The 23,375-nt window shown below is 42.6% G+C and overlaps 1 protein-coding gene and 1 long non-coding RNA gene across 18 annotated transcripts in view; one reads left to right on the forward strand and one right to left on the reverse strand.

Annotated features, from left to right (window-relative positions):
- DIS3L2 (DIS3 like 3'-5' exoribonuclease 2) overlaps positions 1-23,375 on the forward strand; it is a 385,922-nt gene that overhangs the window by 277,242 nt on the left and 85,305 nt on the right. For all 17 annotated transcript variants that reach the window (XR_013519159.1, XR_004744905.3, XR_013519158.1 and 14 more), the window contains one exon: positions 14,519-14,626. Coding sequence is in view for 13 of the 17 variants with exons in the window: in XM_054258039.2 (XP_054114014.1) it covers positions 14,519-14,626 (108 nt within the window). In the remaining 4 variants the exon portion in view is untranslated. The remainder of the gene's footprint in view (positions 1-14,518; positions 14,627-23,375) is intronic.
- On the reverse strand, positions 6,281-21,878 carry LOC118154691 (uncharacterized). Its single transcript, XR_004744908.2, has 3 exons — positions 21,097-21,878; positions 7,841-7,911; positions 6,281-6,672 (listed from the first exon to the last, which is right to left on the reverse strand). It is a non-coding gene; the product is annotated as an uncharacterized LOC118154691 (long non-coding RNA).

The raw sequence follows: 23,375 nt of genomic DNA on the forward strand, positions 1-23,375 counted from the left end.
CTATGCACAGTGATGCCTGAAAGACCCAGCACCTTCAGTGAACAATTAGTGAGAATAGCTAGCTGTGTCCTCATCAGAGTGGGGGAATTCTGTTTGAAGCATTTGCTTGTGTCAAACGTACTGTATCCCTACCTGACCTTTGTGGCTAGCTTAAGGCTAAATGCAATATTTAGGAACTTCTCTTTGACCCCCATCCCTCACAATGTCTGTGACACCTGTGTCCAAGCTCTGGGCAGATATTGGCAGCTTAAGAGAATGCAGCACAAACTTCTGACCCACAGGTATCCCTCATGAGCACATGAGCACATCCCTCCCTGACCCCCATGGCCATGAAGCCACGGCCATGTACCAGCTGCTGCATCCTTCTTTTATAACTAGGAATTACTTTTCAAAATCAGAAAATGAAAAAATCAAATTGGGTTAAATAATTAAGCATGTTTCCTTTGGTTTTGTGTTTGTCACAGTTCTGGAATTTCTCTGTGGGACTACAGAGTTGGGGCTCTGCTTCTGAGTTCTGAAAGTGGGGAGCTGGGTGGAGGAAGGGCCCACATGCCTCTGCTGCCCAGCACTGCCTCCAGCTTGGCAGGCACAAGTGGCGCCGGCCCGCAACCTTGGACAGCAGCAGCTGTGTGCTCTGATTCCTTTGAACCGCTGCTCTGACCTTTCTTCCTACTCGTTTTTGTTTCTTAAAGGACTGTGTCCAGGAACTTTTCTGCCGTTTTCACTTTACTTTGCCTATAAAGCTCTTCTGAAAAGCTGGATGAGCTGCGTTTTCATCCTCCAGATTCTCTGCTTTCTCGCTTGGCACAAACATTTCTCCCAGCTTCATCACACAGGGGAAGGGGATCTGGGGTTCCAGTTGGTTTCCCATCTACAGAGGATGTGGCACTGATTTCATTCAGATCTATAAGTGACTGATGCCAGAATTGCAATCTAAACTCATTATCTAAACTCTAATTGGGGGATTAACCCATAGAACAGGACAGTATACAGTGTAACAGGTCTCAGGTCCAAGTACCATCTCACTGACTTTTAAAATGAAATTATTTTGTTGAGATTTTGCTCGCAGTAATAAGCATTCGGTTAATCTTACTAACAATAGGCTGTACTTAGGTGGGAAAATAAATTTAAATAGTGTCCATTTAAATATCAGAAAAAATTTTTTTGATGGTTCTGTTAGAACAGGGGACAGCTGTCCACCTGAACTTTGGCCTGTCCTTCTCAGAAGGACACCACATTTACTCAGTTCATGCCTCTCAAACGTCCTCTCTGGGATTTAAATATAATGTAATTGCAAAGTTTAAGATAATTTAGAAATAAGCAAATTAAGCTTTAAAAGTAAAAGAAAATCTAAACAGTTGAAACCTAAACCTAAATTTTCTGCCTATTGGCCCAGGCATTCATGTTATTTTAGGTGTGAAACAGCTCAAGTGAAAGTTCGCCCATAAATCTCTACGCTATTTTATTGGTACTGCTTTATAATAGAGATCAAAGATTGGGATTGGAAGCCTGTCTTAATGCAGAGTCCAAAGAGTTTTAAGATGTTTCTTTCTGACACCAGCAGGTTTTCAGAGTGTTGATGTTTTGTTAATGTCAAACTGTGTAGCAAAGAGTTGATCAAATTCTGAATTCATGGAAGTGTTGATATGGAAAAGGAAACTCTTTAAACAGAGATGTTGGCTGGCAAGTGAATCATCTGTCTCCTTTAAGTTATTTCAGTGTGTAAGTGGGGAGCTAGCTGAGTGTATCTTGTTGTTAAAACCTCAAAGTCCTTGGAGAAAAGGGGAAAAGTTACCAATTTTCAGACTGCAGATATGGGCTGAATGGCCAATGGGCACTGAGGGCGTGAGGGAGTGTGGGTGGGGAGCCAGCGAAGGCCTGTGCTGAAAGGGGTGGAAGAGGCCCTGCAAGCCCTCCAGGTAGTGGAGAAGCCCCTATGGCTTGGCTTGTGAGTATCTGGCTCCCACATCACTGCTAGTCCTTCCTGCTCCTCCTTGCCTGAATGATTGATTCTTCCCCTCTGTGGCCCTTTGTGTTGGTCACAGGGCTGTCCTGGCTAACCTGCTGCTGAACTTGGCCAGCCTGCCCGCTGTGGCTTTAGCAGATGTTTCTGCTCTCTGAGGCTAATGTAAGATTTTATAGTCTTGTTGGTACCCCCACCCAGCTGCTTTGGGCAGTGTTGTATTTACCCAAATGATCGATTTCTCTCTACTCAGACCTGGTCCAGAATGCTTAGAAAGTCAGCATCTTATCATCAGTGTCCCTTTTCTCCATGGCCAGCTTTTAAGCTCTGCCCTGACTCAACTTTGGTCCTGGCTGTGAAGCATGCTTAAGAGGACTTAGCATCCTTCAAACCCCGTTTCCTTTTCTGCTGCATAAAGTACTTATCAGTCTTCATCCACTTGGTATTTATTGAGTACCAGCTGTGTGCCATATTCCAGAGAGGTAAAGATGAGACAGATTCTGGTCTTGCCCTGGGGAAGTCAGAGGAGGTGGCCAGGTAGGAAACACCTGCCATGCATCAGGCTGTCTTCAGATACAGAAGTGCCCCAAAGGTGAGGAGGTGTTAGAAGAGAAAGAGAGGTTGTATCTGCCTGGGCTGGTAGTGGGAGAGGAGCTTCTGCAAGGACCAAGCAGCCTTCACACACCAATTGTGCTTTGAACAGTGTTTCACATTTTGAGTAGAAAATTTCTAGGTAGACAAAAGTGGGCAAGGAAGACATTCCAGGAAGAGGCTAGAAAAAGCATGAAACGTTCAAGGAGCAGTATGCAGTTTGGAATTGCTGAGGTGTGAGTTGTAGAGACAGCCAAGGATAACGTTACAGAGAAAGGCCTGGAGTGGTAGGCGAAGGAGCTCGGATTTTGAGGGTAAGTAGGGAAGTGATATGGTCTCCTTTGACCAAGATAGAAAATCACCTTAGCACCTGTGTGATTGAAGATTAGTGAGGCCAGAGGCAGGAAAATTGTCATCAGTACCAGGACCCTTTCCCCAGTCACATGCTCTTGAGGCGCTGAGTAACTACCCCAACACAAACAGAGATCTTTGCTCCCAAAATCTTATGAGAGTTTACCAGTGTGGTAATGTCTAACTAGACCCCAGGAAAACTAGGACAATAAATGTCTTCAGCCTAGTGCCAAATGGAGATTCTGAACAAGCAGCATTTTAGTGACTCCAAATTGCAGTTTCTTCCCAATTCTGGCAATATCACATAAGAAATAGGGAGAAGCAAAGGACAGGGAAAACAGCAAATTTAGCTTCCCACTGTTACCTTTGCTGTCTTCTCAGAAATAGGGTCCTTCTCCAGTTTCCCCCTGAGGAGCTCTTGAGTACCTGTGACCTTAGCCACTGAACATAGAGGGGCCAGGCTTTTCTAAAAACCTCTTGGGCCCGTTAAACCCTCTAGGCCCTCCTTCATTTACAGGACATGCAAAAGTCCATTTACTAAATTCAGCTCCTTAACTATTGGGAAGGCAAAGGGACTGTGGCCTAATATAAATGGAATTGCAAATTATCATTAAGTAGAGATTAATAAGAAGATGCAGAAATCTGAAGAATAAATAAGTCTTATCTAGAATAATTTCTACTCAAGAATTGTTACTGGTTTTTATCCTGAGAGAAGGAGAGAGACATATCCACACTTGAACAGTGGAAGGAGGAGAGGAAAACACTCATTTGAGAGAGTTAGAATGTTAGACCTAGGCTTGGGAAGTGATTGGATGTAGACGGAAGAGAGAGGAGAGTGAAAAATCACAGGTTAATCCCAGCTGTATTCTGGGGGCAGGGGTGAGGAGCGTGGGGAGGCATGGGTGTGGTGTTTGTGACTTTGATGGTTTTGAGGGAGGAGTGATTATTTGTTTCCTTGCTTATTTAACTTGGGCAGAATGCTGCTCTTAACAGAGGTGGGAAATGTAGACATGGGAACAGGCGAAGAAGAGGGGAAATGCTGAATTTTGTCTTCTCCATGTGGAGTTTGAAATATTCATGGGACATCCAGTTCATGGTGTCCAGAGGTATGTGGAGTCACAAGGCCAGAGGGCCAGGCCTTGGACAGGGAAGATGCTCATTGTGAGGTGGCAGGAGACCAGGGCACACATGTAAAGTGAGGGGGCCTGGGAGAAACTGGCCAAAGGAAAGAGCTGGAAAGTAGCTTGCAAGGGATGGAGTCTGATGATCTGTTTTCTCTGTGAAGAAGAGTTGAGATTTTCTGCTGAGAACGATTGAGAAGGCAGTCAGGTAGGAGGGCTGAGGAGAGTAATAACATTTTGGGACCTCATCTGAGGGGCGTGGCGAAGGAACTAACAAAGTCTGCCAACCCTCATGGAGGTAAGAACTAAGACAGCTTAGCAACTTACCTCCACACAGCCCAGGTCTCTATCACTGCTCAGCAAGGACGTGCAGAAGTTGGAAAGGCCGATTATAAGATCAGTCATGGGCTTTGTGGAGCAGGGATAGTAGAAGTGAGGGAAATAAAGAACCTCGAAGGAATTATCCATGTGGTTCACACTATGTAGTGAAGTTAATGAGGAAAAGACCGGGGAAAAGGATCAAGGTGTCAGGGAATGCTTGAACATTTGCACAGTGCTAATGATAGCCAGGAGTTTCTCAGCTCCTGGAGAGACCTTTCTTTTCCAGTCAGACATGGTGTTCCACACTTATCCCCCTGGCCCAAAGGCTCTCAGTAACCGTGGCAGGCCTCATGTAACTGACCTGTGTGCGTGGACTGTTGCGCCATGGTCCGGGCGCATCTCTGCCTGACATAACGGGACTTGGATTCCAGAAAGCAGCTGATCAGAAGGGGCTGCCTGCCTCTCCTTTCCTGACCTCTTCCACAGAGATCCTGTTGTGTCTGGGGTTGTGGGAGAGTGCATTCACAGTGACCCTGGCAGGAACCAGGCCCCATTTGTGAGAGGCTGTGATGTGCCAAACCACAGATGTGATTGTAACCTCTTAATTCCTTTTCCTTTGAAACACAGAGGAATAACTATCTATTTAGAAAACTGTATGCACATAAAGATGGTTTTCTATGAATTTCACCTGAATTCTGCTTTAAGACCTAGTGAATGTCTTTTTCAAGGAATGCTTCTTAAAAATTAAATATAATTATACTAACCAAAAAGTTTTAATGTTCAGCCTTTTCATGAGCACTTAGATTGTGTAGTGTCTTACCATTGCAGTATGAATAATAAAACGTCTTCTGTGTAAGATACAGGACACCACACAGTTTTTATGGCCTGTGCCGCTGCTGCATGTGCTGATAAGTTTCAGGAGGTAGTAGCCAAAGCAGCGTAGCTTGTACTTAAAATACTAGTTGCTTATGCCTTTTTTGTCAAGATGTTTAAATAGAAGTCTCTAGTGTATTTCATAAAATGTGTATGTAATGCAGTAGACGTAGGAAAAATGAGGTGGTCCATCTCCTGGACAGTCAGTCAGTTGTCGGCACACTGGAAGTGCCTACCATGCATCAGGTGCTGGAGAGAGAGGGGTGAGGCCTGGCCATTGCTCCTGAGGATTCATTGTCCGTGGCACCTGAGGCACCTGAAGAAGCTATTAGGACAGTGTGTAAATGCAGCGGAAGAGCAGGGAGGATGGAGTAAGTAGCTGACTGTGTAGGACAGCCCCAAATCCTCTTTGAAAGGACAGGGGAGGTGCACAAAGCACAGCACACACTCTGCCTGGGGGATTTTGGATAAACCTTTTAGCAATAGAAATGAGCAGAAACTGAAAGGATGTGCAAGAATTTGCCAGCTGTAAAATGTCCAGAAAGGTGTTCTAGAAAGAGGGACCAGCACAGGCAAGAGCTGGAGCAGCACACAGGCAGGTGAAGGGGTTGCAGCAGGAAGGCCTGTGTGACTGATGTTGCCAGTGCCCTGGGAGAGGGCCAGGGCACAAGGCTGAAGGGGATGCCTGAGCCTGGTGACAGCACCTTGGACACCGTGGGCTGGCCAGTGAGCTGATCTTTATTGAGCATCTTCAGTATTGTTCTACCAATAAGACCAAGACTCAAAATTTTACTGACTTGAAGATCAAGACTCACACTTTTACAAACTTGCCCAAATTGTACATGAAGCGGTGGGCCCAAGATTAGCCCCCAAGTCTCTCAGGTTGCTCTCTTTCCTGTACCATGCTGCTGCTGAGTCTGCATGTCACTGAGTTGGTAAAAAGGTCTTTGGACCTTGCTGTATTTTTTTAAGTGGTGAAGCCCTTTTTGCAAATAAAATCTGAACCCCAAACTCGAACATGTAGAAACAGATCAGGTTTTCACTAGATAATTAGCATACATTTATTTCATATTTATGTTTGTAACACACCACCAATTAATGAACACAGTGACTTTCTTTTTAATAAGCTGTCTTATTTTGGAATGCTTGTAGTTGACAGAGAAGTTGCGAAGGTAGTGCAGAATGGTCCCATACCCAGTTCCTCCATGTGAACATCTTACATGACTATGCTTCATGTGTCCTAACTAAGAAACAGACATTGTTTGGATTTCACTAGTTTTTCCATCAGTGTTTTCTTTCTGTTTCAGGGTCTAATTCTGGCCCAAGCTGTAATGACTTTCTTTTGACAAACACTACAATATGAAGTCAGGAATTATGACGCATAATCAAATGCTCGGCTTTGTGACTTAAAGTAAGATACTGCCTTGAACACGTAGAAGACACACTAACTATCTGTAAAAAAAAAAAAAAAAAAAAAAGGCATTAAACCCTGGACTAATATCATTGCAGCCAGTGTGCTAGGTGGCTGAGCAGTCAGTTACCAAAATATAGTTGAAAGAACGAACTGTCAGTTAATGCAGCCCAGAGGAGAATACAAGAACACATGCCCAACAAACTCAAGTTAGTGTCTTAGCTTGGGCTCCTATAACAACATGCCATAGCTTAAACAACAGAGATTTATTTTCTTCCAGTTTTGGAGGCCAGAAGTTCCATATCAAGGTGCTAGCCAATTCAGTTCTTGGGGAGGGTCTCTTCTTGATTTGCATATGGTTGTGCACTCACATGGCCTTTTCTCTGTGCCTACTCATGCAGAGAGAGACTTGTGTCTCTTTCTCATCTTTATAAAGTCACCAGTCCTGTTAGATCAGGGCCCCACCCCATGTCCTAATTTAACCTTACTTACCTCTAAAAAACACTTTCTCTAGATGCAGTCACATTGGAGGTTAGGGCTTCAACATATAACTGGGGGTGGGGAGGGGAGGGTGCCAATTCAGTCCCTAGTGTAGCCCGAAGGCTGAGTATGTGAAGTCTATAATTCAGTACCATATTGAAGCTTTCTCCATTTTGTGTACTGTTTTTAAACAGGTGAAGATATATCATTTTATACAACGCTTGACATATACAAGAAAATATTAAATATTTAGATTACATTCAAATGCATCATAAAATACTAGCAAAGAAAATACAGTATTGTCTGAAAGGATGGTGCAAAAGCAATGGCAAGAAACAATTTCAAAAGCAGTTGTCTGTAAAAGCTGTTACCAAAAGCTGTTAGGAAAAGCTGTTACCAAAGTTATCAGGTAGTCATTAGGTTTCATATACATGTTAAGAGATGAGGCATCCTTTAGAAATACCAAACAATTGCGAGCTCAGGGAGGACAGAAACCTCATGGAGCAGAAAGGCAAAAGCTCACTTGATCTTGATTTTCAGTACGAATACAGACCGTGAAAGTGGGGCCTCACAATGAAAAATTTTTAAAATAACTTTTATATTTAATTTAAAAAAATAAAAAAGAAAGTAAAAAGAAAAAGAAAAAACAAATACCAAACAACTATAAATGATTTGTTACTGATGTGGGCCATGAGTTCTAGATTACTATTCCATACCAAAGATACTTACTGTACTAAAGCAGAGTACAGCTGCAGATGCTTCACACAGAATAAGAAGCCACTGGGATTTGTTGTTTCTGCCTGTAAAGAAACATAATTTGCCAAATGTACCTCATCTACAGCATGGCCACCCTTTGCCTGTCATTTCTCAATTACCTAGCGTGGGGTTTACAGTATTATCCATGCTCAACACTGCAAACCAAAGTGGGCCATAGGAAATATGTTGAGTAAATGGCTAGTTCTGCTGAAGCTTTTAGCCACATTTTCCCAGACCAGGTCTTTGCTATTGTAAACAGTGCTGCAATGAACATTCATGTGCATGTGTCCTTATAGTAGAACAATTTATAGTCCTTTGGATATATACCCAGTAATGGGATTGCTGGGTCAAATGGAATTTCTATTTCTCAGGCCTTGAGGAATCGCCACACTGTCTTCCACAATGGTTGAACTAATTTACACTCCCACCAACAGTGTAAAAGTGTTCCTTTTTCTCCACGTCCTCTCCAGCATCTGTTGTCTCCAGATTTTTTAATGATCGCCATTCTAACTGGCATGAGATGGTATCTCAATGTGGTTTTGATTTGCATCTCTCTAATGACCAGTGATGATGAGCATTTTTTCATATGTTTGTTGGCCTCATATATGTCTTCTTTTGTAAAGTATCTGTTCATATTTTTTGCCCATTTTTGAATGGGCTTGTTTGTTTTTTTCCTGTAAATCTGTTTGAGTTCTTTGTAAATTCTGGATATCAGCCCTTTGTCAGATGGGTAAACTGCAAAAAAGTTTTTCCCATTCTGTTGGTTGCCGATTCACTCTAGTGACTGTTTCTTTTGCCGTGCAGAAGCTGTGGGGTTTCATTAGGTCCCATTTGTCTATTTTGGCTTTTGTTGCCAATGCTTTTGGTGTTTTGTTCATGAAGTCCTTGCCTACTCCTATGTCCTGCATGGTTTTGCCTAGATTTTCTTCTAGGGTTTTTATGGTGCCAGGTCTTATGTTTAAGTCTTTAATCCATCCGGAGTTAATTTTAGTGTAAGTTGTCAGGAAGGGGTCCAGTTTCTGCCTTCTGCACATGGCTAGCCAGTTTTCCCAACACCATTTGTTAAACAGGGAATCCTTTCCCCATTGCTTGTTTTTGTCAGGTATATCAAAGACTGTATGGTTGTAGATATGTTATGTTGCCTCTGATGCCTCTGTTTTGTTCCATTGGTCTATATCTCTGTTTTGGTACCAGTACCATGCTGTTTTGATTGCTGTAGCCTTGTAGTAGAGTTTGAAATCCTGTAGTGTGATGCCCCCCACTGTGTTCTTTTTGCTTAGAATTGACTTGGCTATGCGGGCTCTCTTTTGGTTCCATATGAAGTTCATGGTGTTTTTTTCCAGTTCTGTGAAGAAAGTCAGTGGTAGCTTGATGGGGATAGCATTGATTCTGTAAATTACTTTGGGCAGTATAGCCATTTTCACGATATTAGTTCTTCCTAACCATGAACATGGAATGTTTCTCCATCTGTTTGTGTCCTCTCTGATTTCGTTGAGCAGTGGTTTGTAGTTTTCCTTGAAGAGGTCCCTTACATTCCTTGTGAGTTGTATTCCTAGGTATTTTATTCTCTTTGTAGCAATTGTGAATGGCAGTTCGTTCTTGATTTGGCTTTCTTTAAGTCTGTTTTTGGTGTAGAGGAATGCTTGTGATTTTTGCACATTGATTTTTATATCCTGAGACTTTGCTGAAGTTGCTTATCAGTTTCAGGAGTTTTTGGGCTGAGGCGATGGGGTCTTCTAGGTATACTATCATGTCGTCTGCAAATAGAGACAATTTGGCTTCCACCTTTCCTATTTGAATGCCCTTTATTTCTTTTTCTTGCCTGATTGCTCTGGCTAGAACTTCCAGTACTATATTGAATAGGAGTGGTGAAAGAGGGCATCCTTGTCTAGTGCCAGATTTCAAAGGGAATGCTTCCAGTTTTTGCCCATTCAGTATGATATTGGCTGTTGGTTTGTCGTAAATAGCTTTTATTACTTTGAGATACGTTCCATTGATCGAGTTTATTGAGGGTTTTTAGCATAAAGGGCTGTTGAATTTTGTTGAATGCCTTTTCTGCATCAATTGAGATAATCATGTGGTTTTTGTTTTTGGTTCTGTTTATGTGGTGAATTACGTTTATAGACTTGCGTATGTTGAACCAGCCTTGCATCCCCGGGATGAATCCTACTTGATCATGATGGATAAGTTTTTTGATTTGCTGTTGCAATCGGCTTGCCAATATTTTATTGAAGATTTTTGCATCTATGTTCATCATGGATATTGGCCTGAAGTTTTCTTTTCTTTTTGGGTCTCTGCCGGGTTTTGGTATCAGGATGATGTTGGTCTCATAAAATGATTTGGGAAGGATTCCCTCTTTTTGAATTATTTGGAATGGTTTCAGAAGGAATGGTACCAGCTCCTCTTTGTGTGTCTGGTAGAATTCAGCTGTGAACCCATCTGGACCTGGACTTTTTTTGTGTGGTAGGCTCTTAATTGCTGCCTCGACTTCAGACCTTGTTATTGGTCTAGTCATAGTTTCAGCTTCCTCCTGGTTTAAACTTGGGAGGACACAGGAGTCCAGGAATTTATCCATTTCTTTCAGGTTTACTAGTTTATGTGCATAGAGTTGTTTGTAATATTCTCTGATGATGGTTTGAATTTCTGTGGACTCTGTGGTGATTTCCCCTTTATCATTTTTTATTGCATCTGTTTGGTTGTTCTCTCTTTTCTTTTTTATCAATCTGTCTAGTGGTTTGTCTATTTTGTTGATCTTTTCAAAAAACCAGCTCTTGGATTTATTGATTTTTTGAAGGGTTTTTCGTGTCTCTATCTCCTTCAGCTCAGCTCTAATCTTAGTTATTTCTTGTCTTCTGCTAGGTTTTGAGTTTTTTTGATCTTGCTCCTCTAGCTCTTTCAATTTTGACAATAGGGTGTCAATTTTGGATCTCTCCATTCTCCTCATATGGGCACTTATTGCTATATATTTTCCTCTAGAGACTGTTTTAAGTGTGTCCCAGAGATTCTGGCATGTTGTGTCTTCGTTCTCATTGGTTTCGAAGAACTTCTTTATTTCTGCCTTCATTTCATTGTTTATCCAATCAACATTCAAGAGCCAGTTGTTCAGTTTCCATGAAGCTGTGTGGTTCTGGGTTGGTTTCTGAATTCTGAGTTCTAACTTGATTGCACTATGGTCTGAGAGACTGTTTGTTATGATTTCAGTTGTTTTGCATTTTCTGAGGTGTGCTTTACTTCCAATTATGTGGTCAATTTTAGAGTAGGTGTGATGTGGTGCTGAGAAGAATGTATATTCTGTGGATTTGGGGTGGAGAGTTCTGTAAATGTCTATCAGGTTTGCTTGTTCCAGGTCTGAGATCAAGCCCTGGATATCCTTGTTGATTTTCTGTCTGGTTGATCTGTCTATTATTGACAGTGGAGTGTTAAAGTCTTCCACTATTATTGTGTGGGAGTCTAAGTCTCTTTGTAAGCCATTAAGAACTTGCCTTATGTATCTGGGTGCTCCTGTATTGGGTCCATATATGTTTAGGATCGTTAGCTCTTCTTGTTGTGTCGATCCTTTTACCATTATGTAATGACCTTCTTTGTCTCTTTTGATCTTTGTTGCTTTAAAGTCTATTTTATCAGAGATGAGAATTGCAACTCCTGCTTTTTTTTGCTCTCCATTTGCTTGGTAAATCTTCCTCCATCCCTTTATTTTGAGCCTTTGTGTATCCTTGCATGTGAGATGGGTTTCCTGGATACAGCACACTGATGGGTTTTGGTTTTTTATCCAATTTGCCAGTCTCTGTCTTTTGATTGGTGCATTTAGTCCATTTACATTTAGTGTTAATATTGTTATGTGTGAATTTGATACTGCCATTTTGATGCTAGCTGGCTGTTTTGCCCGTTAGTTGATGTAGATTCTTCATTATGTTGATGCTCTTTAGCATTTAGTGTGATTTTGGAATGGCTGGTATTGGTTGTTCCTTTCTATGTGTAGTGCCTCTTTCAGGAGCTGTTGTAAAGCAGGCCTGGTGGTGACAAAAATCTCTGGGTACTTGCTTGTTTGCAAAGGATTTTATTTTTCCTTCACTTCTGAAGCTCAGTTTGGCTGGATATGAAATTCTGGGTTGAAAGTTCTTTTCTTTAAGGATGTTGAATATTGGCCCCCACTCTATTCTGGCTTGTAGAGTTTCTGCTGAGAGATCTGCTGTGAGTCTGATGGGCTTCCCTTTGTGGGTGACCCGACCTTTCTCTCTGGCTGCCCTTAGTATTTTCTCCTTTATTTCAACCCTGGTGAATCTGACGATTATGTGCCTTGGGGTTGCTCTTCTTGCGGAATATCTTTGTGGTGTTCTCTGTATTTCCTGCATTTGAGTGTTGGCCTGCCTTGCTAGGTGGGGGAAATTTTCCTGGATAATATCCTGAAGCGTATTTTCCAGCTTGGATTCATTCTCTTCGTCACATTCTGGTACACCTAACAAACGTAGGTTAGGTCTCTTCACATAGTCCCACATTTCTTGGAGACTTTGTTTATTCCTTTTGCGCTTTTTTCTCTAATCTTGGTTTCTCGTTTTATTTCATTGAGTTGATCTTCGACTTCTGATATTCTTTCTTCTGCTTGGTCAATTCGGCTGTTGAAACTTGTGCATGCTTCGCAAAGTTCTCGTATTGTGTTTTTCAGCTCCTTCAATTCATTCATATTCCTCTCTAAGTTATCCATTCTTATCATTTTCTCGAATCTTTTTTCAAATTTTTTTTCAAGGTTCTTAGTTTCTTTGCATTGATTTAAAACATGTTCTTTTAGCTCACAAAAGTTTCTCATTATCCACCTTCTGAAGTCTTAATTCCATCATTTTGTCACAGTCATTCTCCGTCCAGCTTTGTTCCCTTGCTGGTGAGGAGTTTTGGTCCTTTGTAGGAGTCAAGGTGTTCTGGTTTTGGGTGTTTTCCTTCGTTTTGCGCTGGTTTCTTCCCATCTTTGTGGATTTATCCACCTGTTGTCTGAGTAGTTGCTGACTTTTCAATTGGGTCTCTGAGTGGACGCCCAGACTGTTGATGATGAAGTATTTCTGTTACTTGGTTTTCCTTCTACCAGTCTAGCCCCTCTGCTGTACGACTGCTGAGGTCCACTCCAGGCCCTGCTTGTCTGGGGTGCACCTATAGCGGCTGCAGAACAGTGAGGGATGCTACCAGTTTCTTTTTCTGCTATCTTTGTCCCAGAATGACGCCTGCCAAATGTCAGTCTTCTGGATATAGAAGGGTCAGGGAGCTGCTTGAGGAGACAGTCTGTACTTTATAGGAGCTCAAGTGCTGATCTGTGTGCTCTGTTGTTCATTCAGGGCTGTTAGGCTGCTACATTTAATTCTGCTGCAGCAGAACTCATAAAAAAACCCATTTTTTTCTCAGATGCTCTGTCTCGGGGGATTGGGGTTTTCTTTATGAGTGTCCGTTGCGCTGTCCTACCCAGCTAGGAGGCAGTCTAGTCACTATTTGCCTGCCGAGGCTCCGCCCTGCTGGTGTGAGGTCCACCCTGTTGCTGCAGGCTCTGCCCTGCTGCTGCAGTCTCCGCCCTGCTGCCACAGGCTATGCCCTGTGGCGGAGTCTCTCTGTTGTGGCAGGTTGCCTCGGCAACGGCAGGCTGCGTCAGCAATGGGAGTGTACCTCAGTAGGGGTGGGTTGCCTCGGTAATGGCAAACGCCCCTCCCCCACCGAGCTGCACCGTCATGGGTTCAGCTGTGCCCGCAGTGAAACTCTCCACCCGGAGGGTTTGGAATCGCCGTTTTGTTTGTCCCACTGGCCCAAATGCCGTTTCCCTGGAATCTCCTGGCCTGGCTCACTGTCCAAGTCCCGTTCAATCAGATGGATATGCCAATCTGCCCTCTCAAGTCTCAGATTGCTGGTTCAGCAGGGCACCCAGACCAGTGCGCTTTGTGCGGAGCGCTGTGAAGCACCGCTGCATTGCAGCGCCGGCCGCTGGCTGCACCAGCCAAAACCACTGCGCTGGCTTCCCGCGTCTCTTTCATACCTGGGAATTTCCCCGTTCTGTGGGTAACAAAGATCCGTCTGGAAATGCGACCCTGACTCACCCTCCGTGTGTTCACCGAGAGCTTCAATCCTGGGTTGTTCTCACCACAGCATCTTGAGTCGGTCTCCTCTCTAGTGATATTTTATTAAAGTATTCTCTCAATATTCCAATAGCTAATTTGGTAAATTATGGTATATGAATTACTAAAAGATTGATTCAACAATAACAATAGCCTACTTTACTTTGATGAAACCCTGTCCAGAGTTTACACTCAGCCCTTGGGTTCTTAAGTATATGTATAATTCAACTGGAGTGTTTATGTCCCCAAAGCATAAGTACTTCTTGAGTCTGGAGTGTCAGGTTTAGTAGATCATACAGTGTAGCTATTTTCCATTGCTTGCAGTGTACTTTTGCCTTCCTCTACTAGTTCGCCTCACTCTCCCAGCTCACATTTCCATTTGACTCTAGAGGCGCATGGAAAAGTATACGACAGTGTGGTCTTTCTGCAGTGTCTTTGGGAACAGAGCCACCTCCATCTTCAGCTTGCTCGGGAAAAGCTGAAGCTGTTCACCAAAACTCTGCCCTCTGGGCTTCTCCTAAGTGGGTTGGAGAAAGGTGCTCATGGGCCTGTACTCTGTTTACAGGTGGTCCCCATGCTTCCCAGGCTGCTGTGTGAGGAGCTGTGCAGTCTCAACCCCATGTCTGACAAGCTGACCTTCTCTGTGATCTGGACACTGACTCCAGCGGGCAAGGTAACAACTTACATGTTTTCTTTCTCCATTTGAGTGGAGTCATGGGAAGCACTCACCATGTGCCTGGCACTGGCTGGGGTGCCATGGTGGAAGGACAAGGGAGGTATGGAGCAGCCATAATAGAGAAGAAATGTCAGAGTCCTTGCCTTGGAAGAGCCATCAGCCCCACTTAGAAGGCAAGACTGACCCTAAACACTTTGAACATTCTTCATGTCTGCTATCATGAAGGAAGAAACTGAGTAAGCAGATGCTGGGGAGGCTTATTCAGGAGACAGGGTGTAAGTGGGATTGAATGAGGCTTGGCAAGGCAGGAGGGGCAGCTCAGCCTGCAGTTAGGAGAGCAGAACCTATTTGGAGGAAGACATTAGGTAAAGTGAAAAGAGTTTACATAGGTGGGGTGAAATCAAAGTGGAGAATCACAGTTGCCACTCACAAGTGAATTGTAGGTGTTAGGGTTCCTCTGAAGTGTCATGAGAAAGATGATTTTAGAAAGGTCAGCACTGCATCATCACACAGGATGATTGGAGCTGTGAAGATGAATGAGCAAGTAGTGCCATAATCAAGGCACAGGGCGGTGAAACCACAGACCAAGAACAAAGAAGGATGTCAGCAGGAGTTCCTAGGCATAGGGAAAAATAGGTCTATGCCTGTCATCAGGATGTGCCTATAGGGAATGATGGGAGAGAGATACATGAAAGAGAATTTAGACCTCTCCTGCATCCAAAACAACTCCAAATATTCAGAAATAGGGTCATTATTAGGTAAGCTCTGGTGCATTCTCAATGGAATATATGCAGTTATTAAAGCTATCAACAGAGACCATGCAAGAACATGGGAAGTGTTTATACTGTAATATTTAAATGGAAGTAAAAAAAGATACTTAATTATAAAGGGGTTCCAAATAAAGATAGAGGATCAAATACCCACATTTGCTTTCATTCCCTCCCAAAACCTCACTAAAACAACAGTAAAGGGATTTTTTTTCAAAGACAGAAACCCACAAGAACAAAGAGAGTGGGAGAGGAGACAACAGCAACAAAATTTTGGAAGCTAAGTAGCAGATGGATGAGTGGTAACTGACTTAGCAGTCCTGAGAAAGCTGAATCCTGAGCCAGAAATAGAGAAAGCCAAGAAACAACCCAGTTTGCACAGCAGAACCCTAAACAATTCAGAAATTGACAGTACCAGATAATTCTAGAAGGTGGGGGAGGGGTGGGGGAGAATGAGGGTAACAACAGTATTGAAAGTTTATTTTTTAAAATTGCCCCTCCTGTAACTTAGCAGAAGATCAGAAATGTGTTCTCTAGACAGGGTAAAGTAAGAGGTGTCTGAACTAGAGGACATCAAACATGCTTGATGGTGGTATTTGATGTCCTCTAGTTCAGACACCTCTTACTTTACCCTGTCTAGAGAACTCATTTAGGGGAGGTTGAGTGAATGTTGGCATACTGAATGTTGAGAGTGTCAGCTTGCTTTTTGCCACCAGCCCCAGAATTCTGGTTGCCAGGCCTATATCCATGAGTCGGGACATGGGAAAATCTCTGAGGAATCTGAATAGTGAGGAATAAAAACATAAAGATATTACTCGAAGATGACTGCCGGAAAAAAAAAAGCAATAAAAACATAAAGATACTAACCTTAAGAGTTTCCCAATCAAAAGCCCAGCTGTTTCTCCCTGCAGTAAAGCTTATTGACAATAAGCTTCCCCCACACAATCAGAGCTTTTTAGGATTTCATTTCCATGTATGAAGAGACAGCCCAGAGGGAGGATTCTAATATGGAATAGGGAAGCTATTACCAATGCATTGATTCAACAATAGCTTTATTTTACTTTGATGAAACCCTGTCCAGAGTTTACTCTTAGCCCTGGGGCTCGTAAGTATATGTGTAATTCAACTGGAGTACAAACAAACAGGAAAAAGGGAAACAAACAGAAAAAGTAACTAGAACAAAACACACTAGCCGGGAAAAGAAATGATCACTTATATCTTTAGGGAATTTTTTAAAAAAGAAAGTAGCTATATCACAAAATCTTGATACTTTAAAAAAGAAACATTTGGAGGGGAAAAAAAAGAGCTCTTGGGAATTAAAAACAGGTTAGAATAATTAAAGAAGATTCAAAATTCCTATTGAAAGATAAAGTTGAGGAGTTGTCCCAGAAAAAGATAGAAAGGACAAAAAATTAGAGGACTAGTCCAAGATAGACACTATCTCTTCAGTGAGTATTCCAGAAATAGAGAACAAAGTAAACAGAGGAAAAGAAATAATCAACAAAATAATTCTAGGAAATGCCCCATTCCTGGAAGATATGATTTTTCATATTGAAAGGGCACACTGCCTAGCACAGGGGTGGAGACACATCGTCATAAAATTTAAGAATACTGTGGACAAAGAAAAGACATATGATAAATTGGAAATCAGAATAACTCCAGAGTTTTCTACCAGAACCCTAGAAGCTAGAGGACAGTGATGCAGAGCTAATTTCTGAAGGACTGTGATCTTTATGCCAAAATTCTGTACCCAGCAAATCTATCAATAAAGGGCAAGGGTAGGAAAGGACATCTTCAGACATACAAGGCCTCAACAAAAATGTACATCTCACATACCCTTTCTCAGAAAGCCACCAGGGGATGTGCTTCACAAAAATGAAGGAGGAGTAAATCAAGAAAGAGGAAGGTGTGGGACCCAGGAAACAAATGATCCGATACTGGAAAGAAGTGAAGGAATCACTTAGATCGGGGCTGGCGGACTTTTCCTGTAAAGGACCAGTCAGGATCCTTGTCGCAGCTACTACACTGTCCTTCAGGTCTGTCTTGAAGATGCTAAGTGCCAGGCACAGTGGCTCATGCCTGTAATCCTAGCACTTTGGGAGGCCAGCCACTTGAGGTCAGGAGTTCAAGACCAGCCTGGCCAGCATGGCGAAATCCTGTCTCTACTAAAAATACAAAAAATTAGCCGGGCGTGGTGGCGAGTGCCTGTAATCCCAGCTACTCAGGAGAGTGAGGCAGGAGAATTGCTTGAATCCGGGAGACAGAGGTTGCAGTGAGCTGAGATCTCACCATTGCACTCCAACCTGGACAAGAGTGAAACTCTGTCTGAAAAAAAAAAAAGAAGACGCTAAGCTGGATCCTCTCATGGGTTTCTACATTCTGTCTGTTGGAATCATTTGTTTTGGTTGATATGTAGACATGTAGCTTGAAAAGAAAGGAGCATTTTAATAACTTTTTCAGATAATTGTGGATATTCATTTTTGTACTATACCAGACTGTAATAAATAGTTTCTCAAAAGTTAGTTACAGGCACAGTGGCTTATGCCTGTAGTCCTAGCACTTTGGGAGGCTGAAGCAGGCAGATTACTTGAGCCCAGGAATTTGAGATCAGCCAGGGAACATATTGAAACCCTGTCTCTACTAAAAATACAAAAGGTAGCCGGGTGTGGTGGTATGTGCCTGTAGTCCCAGCTACTGGGGAGGCTCAGGTGGGAGGATCACCTGAGCCTGGGAAATTGAGGCTTCAGTGAGCCATGATCATGCCACTGCACTCCAGCCTGGGCAATGGGAGTGAGACTCTGTGTCAAAAACAAAATGGGGGCTGGCACAATGGCTCATGCCTGTAATCCCAGCACTTTGGGAGGCTGAGACAGGAGGATTTCACTGATTGGGAAACATCGTGAGACCTCTTGTGGAGAAAAAAAGAAGAGACACTGGAGACTGTGCTCTCTCACTCTCCCTCAAATACCCAAGTCTAAATAACTATAGTTTGTGTGTCAGTTGTTCCTTCAATAAAAACAATGTTCCATAAAATGAGTAATAGTTCACTTCATGACTCAGTTACATAAATGCTTTTCCTCAAGACCACCAGCCTACTTCCACATGCAACAAAAGTGAAAAAGACAATCAAGGGTTGAGACATCATAAAATTAATAATTTTTACTGCTCTGTCCAGAATCTTCATTTGTTTTACATGAGTATGCAGTGCTGGAGAGTGGTGACCACAGGTGCACTGGGTGCCATTGCCGGATTTCACCAAGGCAGCAGCTTTACCCATGAGGGCTTTTGTGCCACCAGTGTAAATGTCAGCATGTGGAAAGAACATATAACACTGCCTTAGTATTATTAAGAAAATAGGTTTGACCCCCTGGACCCCTGGAAGGGTCTCAGGGATCCCTAGGGATACATGGACTATACCTTGAGAACCAAATAGATGGTTGGTGGAAAGTTTGGGGTAGGTTAATGTACATAGTACACAGAAAAATCAAGCAAATAAAAAGGCAGTTATTAATTCCAGTGAGAATATAAAGTTATATAGAAAAGTAACAGTATTTCTATAACCATAATAGTAGATTGAGCAAGTGAATTCTGATCATTGTCATGTATTAGGAGGATTAAGGACTTGAATGGTCATGTGGGCATGATGTGGGAGGGAGTGTGTACGGAAGGAAAAATAAATTATCTTCTGTAGTGAAAAGTTTGCAAATAATGCCTAAAAAAAAAAATCAAGAAGTAGCAGGCAGGTTATATAGAAGTTAATACCCAAATACGCTTTTTAAAGTGGTAAAAGTAGTTACTCTTGGGAAGTGACAGAGAGAGACGGAGGGCAGCTGTTTTTCATAACAAGCCTTTAAAACTACTTGACTGAACTATGTATACTTCAATATTTTTATTGTGAAAAATTTCAAACATACATGAAAGTAAATGGCACAATAAATCCATCCTCCCCACCTCCCAGATTCAACTACTATCAAGGCTTTTTTTTTATTGTCAAAGTATTTAAAACAAACTGCAGACATGTCACTTCACTCATACATATTTCAGTATGAAGCCGTAAAAATTTTGGACATTTTCTTATATACCACAATGCCATTAGCACACCTAACAGTGACTACTGATGTCTTGGTGTCATTCTAAACCCAGTCCATAATATATTTCCTTGCTTTCTCCCAAAGATTTGCCTGAATTGGGATCAAAACAAGTTATACACATTATATTTAGTTTTTATGACTCTTAAATATCTGGTTTAAAAAAAAGACCCCCTTTAAGATTTTTTTTTTAAGATTTAAGAGGCAAATGCTATCTGAAAACAAAGAAGGAATTGTGAGAACAGTATGCCAGCAGTCATGTTTTGATGGTGGTGGGAGCGTGCATGGGGGAAAAAATGAATGGAAAAAGACCAGTAGGAAATAAAATAGAATGCCAGTAGCAGTTATGTTTGGGGAGTAAAACTATGAGTAATTTTTTCTACTTTTTTGTATTTTCTAATGTTTTTTGAAAACGTGTAACTTTTATATTTTTATAAATGCTTATTTTTGTGAAAGTTTAACTAAATAGAAAATTAAAAGCCCATAGAAGAAAGCTAACTTGAGTCAACATAAAAGAACTTTTGAGTCTGAGTTATGCCTGCCAAAGTCAGACCCAAGAAATAAAAAGCTGCCCAATCTAATGAGCTTCTAAAATATGAGGATCATAAAAGAAGCACTAGAAAGTGGCAAACTCTGTAACTCAGTTGACCTCTGGGATTTCTGTTGGAGGTAGTGTCTGGTGCCCAGGCCACTGGCATTAGGGACTAGAGAACAGGTGTGAAGTAGGCACAGGATCCAGGAGGGGCTGTGGGCCTCAGTGCAAGCCAAGACAGGTCGGAAGTATGAGAGTTTGGACTAGAGACAGGGTTGGAGGGCAAAGCCCACTAACCACACTCCTTGTACTGTGATTATCCAAACACCCTACCCAGAGCAAGCGACCACATGAGAGGTAGACCTGATTGGTTAGTCCTGGGGATGAGTATCTCTTACCCACAGTCAAGATGCATGAAATGAGAGGTCAGATTCCTGACTCACATCCAAGGGATGGTGCTTCTTCAAGACACTGGCAAGGAAAGCTTGAGTTTAGCAAGGGCAGGGGGAACAAAGTTTGGAACCAGATGGGACGGTCAGGGAGCCAGAGAAAGCCACCCGGCAAAGGTAGCCCTGCCTCAAGAACCCAGTGATGAAGAGGAGGGTCTCCGAAGCCTCTGTGGCCTAAGTCTGAGGCTGCTTTTGCATGCAATGGTGACTTCTCATGGCGTAAAGTCTTGAACTTAGAAGGAGCCAGAGCAGGGCCAACAGCATCGTGCCAGGGCTGCTGGGTAGCCACCAGTCTCATCTGGAGCTGAAGTGAAGAAAGCTGTGTATTTTTCCTTAGTCTATTGGAATGGCTTACTTTCTGGAGCAGGCATAGTCAGCTATAGAAAGACTGTTCCAACGTTTTCTTAATGCCCACTAGATTTTTTTTAACACTCACAAGAAAATCTTAGACATGTATGCATTCATTAAGCTAGTGCTTAGGTTTTTAGGTCAATAAACACTGAATAATGTATTTTTAGTATATTTCTCACATGTTGGTTGTGAGAGCCTTATTCTCTGACTAGTAACTACGTCCAGAGACCATAGAATCTTAGGGCCAAATATCTGAATAATAATAAAAAACGGGTCTCACAATTTATTAGCTGTCCTCAGTTTGCATCCCTGCTGTGTGCTGTACAGGATTAGTCAGGACCCAGAGTGTACTCCAGACGTCGCCTGTTTCAGCCGTTTCCTTAGATCAAAAACCACGGGGTCATTCTTGACTTTGGTCTTTCTCTCATGCTGCATCTGCATCCAGTCTGCCAGTGAATCATCGCAGCTTTGCCTTCTGAATGTCTCCAGAATCTGCCCCTTCCTTAACTACTGGCACTGATACCTGGGTCCAAGCTATTCTCTCTCACCTTGACAAATACAGTGGCCCCCTGACTGTTCTTGCAGCTGCTGCTCCTGCCCCATGTCGTCTCCTCTGTATACAGCTGTCAGAGTGATCCTTCTGAATCTTAGGTCTTGTCTCTCCATTGAAATTTTCCTGTCTCTCATTCAGAATAAAAGATAAAAGTCCATACAATGGTAATTTTTACCTCGTTCTTTTCTGCCTGTCTTCTGTGCTAGAAATGCATGGACTTCAGAGTCTTTTTGTGACTAGCCTCTCTTCTTATGTCCTGGAGTATCGCTGCTCACAGGATAGAAGCTGCCTTTTATGTATAACTGAGCTCTCTGCTGTGCTGCAGGCCCCATCCCCAGCTCCAGGGACCTGACAACAGTCAAGATTGAGTTTTCCCACCATATTCTTATATCCGTCAAGACTCTGCCTATTCCTTGTAGCTGAGCAGGTCTTTTCCTTTCTGCCTAACTCATTACACTCTGAGAATTGGACATTGTAGAACTGTGGTGTGTACCAGTTCGGGCTTTCTCAGCGGAACCTTCAGTGCTGCTTGGTAATCCTTTTATTTGTTACTAAGGTTCCAAGCATTTTTCTTAGGTTCCAACCTCAACCTTGCCTTCCACTCCTCTCCTTTAAGACCTATCATTCTCCCAAGTACCTTTCATTTCTCCTTCTTGGAAAGCAAAGAGGCCAGCCAACTTCATCTGCTGAAGTCCCCCTTTCCACATCACAATTCCTCTCTGCCTTGCCACATCCTTTCCCTTCTTTTCATGCAGTGAAAATGCTCCTGTTCCAATCCAAGTCTAAGCTCTGTGTTCTCTAGATCAACAGCATCAGCATCCACCAAGCCACTCAAACTCCAAGTTGCTAGCCTGTTTCACATCTGCCACATGCAAGCAGTTCCAAGTGCTAACAGTGTGACCTTTGCAGAGTGTCCCTAATCAGTTTTCTTTTTTCTGTTACTACAGCCACCATCCTGGCTGGTTCAAGTTCTCGCCATCTTCCCTGCACCCTAATGTATTCTGTGTCCCCAGTGGTGTTAGATGATGTTCTAGAAGCTGAATCTGGTCCTCTTACACTATTACTCAGCATCCTCTGACACTAGGTCACAACTAGCCACAAAAGTCCAGTCTCTGGCAAAGGACATTCAAAGACCTCCACCAACTCACCCCCATGGTGTGGCCATCTACCGCCTGCCCTCCTGGCCTCTCAGCCTTCCCACTTGCCACTGAACGGTTGGTTTGGCCTAATCTGGAGGTGCCACGCTTAGGACGTTATGTTTGCTATCTTCCCTTTACCTCTACCAGTCAGATTCCTACTCAGCCCATGAGATCCAGCCAGAATGCCATTTCCCCCATGAGACTGTCATTAGTCAGCCATTCATTTTGTAAATATTATTGGATATATGCTTTGTTCAGACAGTGTACAAAGTATTGAAGGTACAGAAATTAAATATGCACCAGAATAGAAATAATAATTATCTCCTTATGGTGGATTTATAGGAGATATTTTTCTCCTTCTTTTTCCACCTTTTTTTTTTCGAGATGGAGTCTCACTCTCTTGTCCAGGCTGGAGTGCAGTAGAGCAATCTCGACTCACTGCAACCTCTGCCTACCAGGTTCAAGCAATTCTCTGCCTCCTGAGTAGCTGGGATTACAAGCACCTGCCACCATGCCCAGCTAATTTTTGTATTTTTAGTAGAGACGGGGTTTCACCATCTTGGCCAGGTTAGTGTTGAACTCCCAACCTCAGGTGATCCACCTGCTACAGCCTCCTAAAGTGCTGGGATTACCACCGCACCTTGCCTTTCCACCTTTATTTTTAACGTTTTCTGCAGTGAACACATACTACCACTGTAATAGAAAAGTAAAAATTATTTTCAGATTTTTTCTTTTTTTTTTTTAATAGAGATATTGGAATATGTTTGTAAGCTGAGTAGGAAGGCAAATAGTAAAAGAGACAGGAAGAAGGAACAGATATTTGGAGCCTGGTCAAGAAGATTCTGGGAGAGTCAGGACTCAACCCTA

The sequence above is a fragment of the Callithrix jacchus genome, chromosome 6 (assembly GCF_049354715.1).
Source record: "Callithrix jacchus isolate 240 chromosome 6, calJac240_pri, whole genome shotgun sequence".
Taxonomy (NCBI): Eukaryota; Metazoa; Chordata; class Mammalia; order Primates; family Cebidae; genus Callithrix; species Callithrix jacchus.